This window comes from Alligator sinensis, unplaced genomic scaffold, assembly GCF_000455745.1.
Source record: "Alligator sinensis unplaced genomic scaffold, ASM45574v1 scaffold388_2, whole genome shotgun sequence".
Taxonomy (NCBI): Eukaryota; Metazoa; Chordata; order Crocodylia; family Alligatoridae; genus Alligator; species Alligator sinensis.
In genome coordinates, this window is record NW_005842102.1 from 2119203 (window position 1) to 2124534 (window position 5332).

The 5332-nt window shown below is 40.8% G+C and overlaps 1 protein-coding gene across 1 annotated transcript in view; it reads left to right on the forward strand.

Annotated features, from left to right (window-relative positions):
• The first annotated feature begins 29 nt into the window (after positions 1 to 29).
• Positions 30 to 5332, forward strand: part of LOC102375132 (nuclear pore complex protein Nup214) — a 51835-nt gene continuing 46532 nt past the window's right edge. The window contains 6 exon segments of the mRNA XM_025204950.1: positions 30 to 173; positions 382 to 445; positions 1654 to 1757; positions 2345 to 2451; positions 3032 to 3098; positions 3715 to 3841. Of these exon segments, the coding sequence (XP_025060735.1) occupies positions 1743 to 1757; positions 2345 to 2451; positions 3032 to 3098; positions 3715 to 3841 (316 nt within the window). The 5' untranslated portion in view covers positions 30 to 173; positions 382 to 445; positions 1654 to 1742.

Sequence of the window (5332 nt, forward strand, 5' to 3'; positions counted from 1 at the left end):
GTGGTTCAATATCTGCCTGTAAGTTTTGTTCGCACTATTTCTTTGTTTCCTTTCACTGGCTTCCAACCAGCTTTAATTTTGTCTTCCATTAACATTCAGCTGCTGCTGAAGTGGAACGTACTGCAGTTACCACATTGTCTTTCCTGGAAGTTGTCCAAGCCATTTCATAAACAGTTAAGCATTTACCTTTGTATGTATTATACATAGGAAGCTCACTTGATACTGAAATGCAGCTTTCCCCGGGTTGGAAGATGGCAGGTATAAAGGGAAAGAAAGAAAAAAAGTAATGTTTTGAAACAGCTCTTCCAAATGTCTGCCCAACTGAGTGTATGGGGTCATTTCTTTGTTGTGAAACCTTTTTTTTTTTTCTTTTCTCCCCAGAGTCTGCAGGAGAAAAAAGTAATTCCTTGTCCTCCGTTTTATGAGTCAGATAATCCTGTCAAAGGTACAGCTTTTCTTTGCTTCAGTTTTGTTTTTTTCCATTGAATCATCGCACCCATTGGCTTCTCTTTGTGCCTGTTCTTCCAAGTGTTGCTGTACCTTTAGGACATGTCAGTGTGGTAGACACCTGTTTAAGGGTTTATAATATGGTCATAAAAACTGCCTCCAGGCTAAAACAGTGTATTAGGTTGAACATGGTTATGTTGAAATAAGGCATTAACTTGTAACAGCAAAGGTCCTCAGCCCCTGAAACAGCTTACCAAGAGTTGTGGTGAATGTTTCATCAGCAGTTTTCAAATCAAGATAGGATACTTTTCTAAAAATGCTATAACTCAAGCAGACAGTAATTCAAGGAAGCCCTATTGCTTGCCCTAAACAGGAGGTCCGAGACAAGGGTCACAGGATCCTTTTTGGCTTGAGTATGTGAATACACTAGGCTTTTTTAGAAAAATAATTGCTCATTGTTTGTTTTTACATGCACGTGCCATGTATGAAAGAAAAGCTTCAGCTATTTAAAGAGGAGCAAGGATTTCTGCAGGTGATAACTCTTGTTGAACCAACTCCATGTTAAAGCTATTTAAAGAGAAATTTGAGTTTAATTCATCCTCAGGAGTGGAGGGAAAAGTTGCAAAGTCCAAGTTCTTGCACACTTTGAGAGTTTTTTAAAATACGCATCGTAAAATTACATTTCATAAAAGTAATCGTTACCTGCTGGCTTTTTGAAAAGTGCAGTTTTCAGTTACTCAGCGACAGATTAGTCTCTGTCTTTATTACTCTTTGATTATTAAAAAAAATGAAATCATCTTCATTCAAAACTGCAGTACTGACATAAATGACATAAACTTGGAGTAAAAGCTGAAATGTCTTTTATATATGCAAAGCATTAGGAAATGTTGGGGTTGTCTTTCTCCAGTGTCCCAAAACGGGTTAGATCAGTTATGTACTTCACTCTTGCCTCCTGAATTTCCTAGGATCAGATTGGTCCTCTCATGTCGTATGTGGTATGTTGTTTGTCATGTGGCTGGCTAGATGGTCCGTCAGAACTGTTGCCCATGCTATTGCAGAGGTAAACAATTTCCACAAAAAAGTCTTTATCCTAGTGGCATTTGTTTTATTTGTTTTTCACTGCAAGCATAATAACCAGTCTGCAAGGAAGGGCTCTCTCAAGAAGACTTGGGCTGTTGATTTTCTTGTTCCTTCTTTGTCTTCCAGTCCTGGATGTACTGTGGGTCGGCACATACGTCTTCACTATAGTGTATGCAGCTGCTGATGGGACCCTGGAAACAGCTCCCGAAGTGGTGATGGTCACATTGCCAGTACGTGCCAAGAAGACATAATTTCTCTTTTCTCACTGTCTGAGTTTTCTGTTCCTGAAGTCAGTGCTGGTGCTGTTTGTTCTTTTGACCTGCTTTTTCCAGCAGTCTGTTTCTTTTATTCTCCTTAGCATCAAATAGAAGGTCAGTTTGATGTTCTGAATTCAGGAGATAATTCTTTTATGGCTAAAAAGGGAAGTAGGATCAAATTTTGAGTGCATCCTTTGTGCTGGATGCTGTAAGGAGGCCTCCATCAAGAGACCTTTGGTTTGTCACAGATGTGTTGGCTACTCAAAGGCTGATTTTTCTTGAAACTTGCCACTGGGCTATGATGCTGTATACAACATCAGCTGCTCACTCTGGGGCTATTTATGCATCATGACTCCATCCCCCTCATATTATCTCTTATTGTTCCTGTGGACTCAACATATTTGGATCCGGTTGGCTTTGCAAGAGGCATTAATTGCCTCCTAATGTGTATAGTATCGTTATTATTGCACCCATATAGGTTTGTTTTTATGCAGGCTGAGTTGAGTGGTTTTAATGGACAGTAAATCACATGTTAATTCCTGTTTCTCTTGTCCATGCAGAAAAAGGAAGAGAAACGACCAGAGAAATTTGTGAATTTCATGGAGCCCTGCTATGGTAGTTGCACTGAGAGACAACATCATTATTTTCTCAACTATGTTGAGGATTGGTGAGTGTAAGGTCCCATGATTGAGATTATCTGCCTTAAAATATTGTTCAGAGCAGTCTATCCCTATCTATTCTTATTGTTTAGCTTATAGTGAAGAGGGATATGACATCTGCTTGTTGAGCACATGATGTTGGGCTGCACCCTTTAACCTTTGCAAATGGACCCATTCATATGTTGTCAATGTACAACATAGCACAGATATACTAAGGATTTTTTAAAAACTTTCTACTGAGAATTAAAGCAATTGGAGTATGGGTTTAGATTTACCTCATGTGTCTATGTGAGGTTGCTAGGTCCTGTTTGTTAATCTGCTAGATTCTTTTCTATTGCAAATAGTTTAGGATAACAATGGTGTGTGACTCGGCTACATTGCTAACAGATAAAGGAAACGATTTCCCCAATGGGTAATAAATTGTCTTTCTGAAATGGCGTAGACATAGTTATACTGCTCTGTTTCAGATCAGTTACAGCTCAGTTTCCTATTTGATACCTGTAGCTTGGCTATGAATTTGGGCTGAGGAATTCCAAATGGATAATTATCACTTTTGGATTTAACCCTGTTTTGATTCTTTACTTGAAGGGATCTAGTCCTAGCAGCTTCAGCAGCTTCCACAGAAGTCAGCATCCTTGCCAGACAAGGAGACCAGGTAACCTTCCCTTCTGTGGCACTTGTACAATTGTACCTTTTTTAGGAAAGAGATCTGGATCTCAGCATGTGAGGCATGAGGAACACTTTGTTTCAGTGTTTGAGATGCCACAGCATCATGAGATGAAAGGGATGCTTTGTTACCTCTCTATGTTGCCTGTGGGCAGGAGAATTCTTAGTGACTAAAACTTCACATGATTGGAGTGGAACAAAACATAAAGTGAACAACGTGCAAAAGGAATAGTTTTGCATCATTGGCTTGCTGCCAGCTTAACAAACAGAGTTCCTTTTCACCATGGTGCCCTGTTTGCTGGGTCCACCAGTTTAAACCAAACCTTAAAGACAAGTCATCTCAGCAAATATAGATGTTCCACGTGAAAGCCATTCAGCAATTTGTGACAGTTTTGGATATTGGATATTGTAAACTGACAGTTTTCGACAGAGAGAGTGTCTTGTTGCAATCTGTTCTTTCACCACATTGTACTGGCGCTCCGGAGCCAGGATCACAGTTGTTTGTGAAATACGAGGGATTTTTGCTTCTTGTTACTGTGAGCGAGTTGTGCTAAGAATGCTGAAAACCAAAAAAAACATTGCTAAATTTTGTTCTTTCTTTCCAGAGCAATTGGGAATTATGGGTTCTGGAAGACTCCAGCAGAGCAGAACTTCCTGTGACAGATAAGAGTGATGACACCTTACCAGTAGGTGTGGCCATCGATTATACCAGTAACATGCCTATACCAATCAGTAAGTCTGACCCAGGTACTTTGCTAATAGGGAATACTGCACAGATAGCAGGTCAGGCACCTGTGGGGGAGGGGCAGAGTGATTAGTCTGGGAGGCTGAGTCTTAAGGCATCTGAAATGAGATTGCTACAAGGAATCTGTCCTGGGCTTTTATGCTGAGCCCAGTGCACTGTGACTGATCAATGAACAGTTAACACTTGAATGCATGTCCAAAAGCTCATTGTCCAGTGTATAAGTTGTCTAATTAAGGAATCTGTGTGTAGACAGGAAGGAAAATGTATGCCTTATGCTTTGTTTTCCATCATTTCCTTGATTGTTGGAATTAATATTATAGTGGCTTTAAAAGCTGGATTCAGATTAACACCCTGGGCCTCAAACTAGCTGTAGAATTTCACTTAGGTATTTGTCTGTGAAAACGGTTTTGCATGCTCTTGTAGCACGCCCATTCCTGCGGGGCTATTTTGTATTATAAGCACCCCCACTGATCTACAGGAGAAGCAGGTTAATTTCATTGCCAGAAGAAACATGGCTCACTGATCTATATGCTTAGGATTTAGCTCTTTGTTAAAGCCTGAACTGACTTCATCCCCTGCTGTGCTCAACACGCTGCCAGTGGCGTTATTGCTCTACCTTGTGCTCTGCCTGAAGGCTTCCCACCTTCAGTCTCTGACAAGGTCTTTGAAGATGCAGCCGAGCTATTTTACCATACCTGGATAAACTATGAGAACTCTCCCTTGAAGCCCAGAGAGTTTGAAACAGAGATGCCTTTGGGCAGAATAGAAGGTAGAGCAGTGACAAGCTACATACGAAGCACTGTGGGGTGCTGATTTAACTGAGAACCATGGTAGCTTTTGTTATAGCAGTAGGTTCCAGTAGGAGATGCATGTCAGAATTGATGCAGAATTGAAGCTGAGGCATTTTCTCTGTTAATCTGTCCACTGCTTTTATTGGATTAAGGAATCTGCTGGGACCAGCTTAAGTCCACACCTTACCTCTTCCAAGTCTTTTCAGAGCCCATTGTCACACAGTCCATACCCTCCTCACTTACCACTCAGGCCCTGTTTGTTTGCACTTGTTCTTGTTTTACCCACTTGCTACAGTTTCTTATATAAAACATGAGGATTTGCTGGACATGATTCCAAAATAAAGCATCCTTTCCCAGCACTGTCTCAACATGGTGTTAATGGGAAAAGGGATAGAGTCATGGGGTGCTGGAGGGACCTGAAGCTATAAAAAGAAAACCAGAAAAATTTTATGTTTGGATTCCTTTGTGTCCTCCATCCTAAGCATTTAGTGCAAGTAGGGTGCAAAGGAAAATATATCAGTCTCAGCAGTTTCCTATTAGCAGTCTCAAGTGGAGGATTGGAGAGATGGGCTTGCAAGAAGAGAAACCAGGCTGTTGGACACAGAGATGGGCTGCTTCTGACATCTCGAGTGCATAATAGTAGGCTTGGTGCAAAAATTATTGGGTGAAATGTGCTCTGTGGTGTTC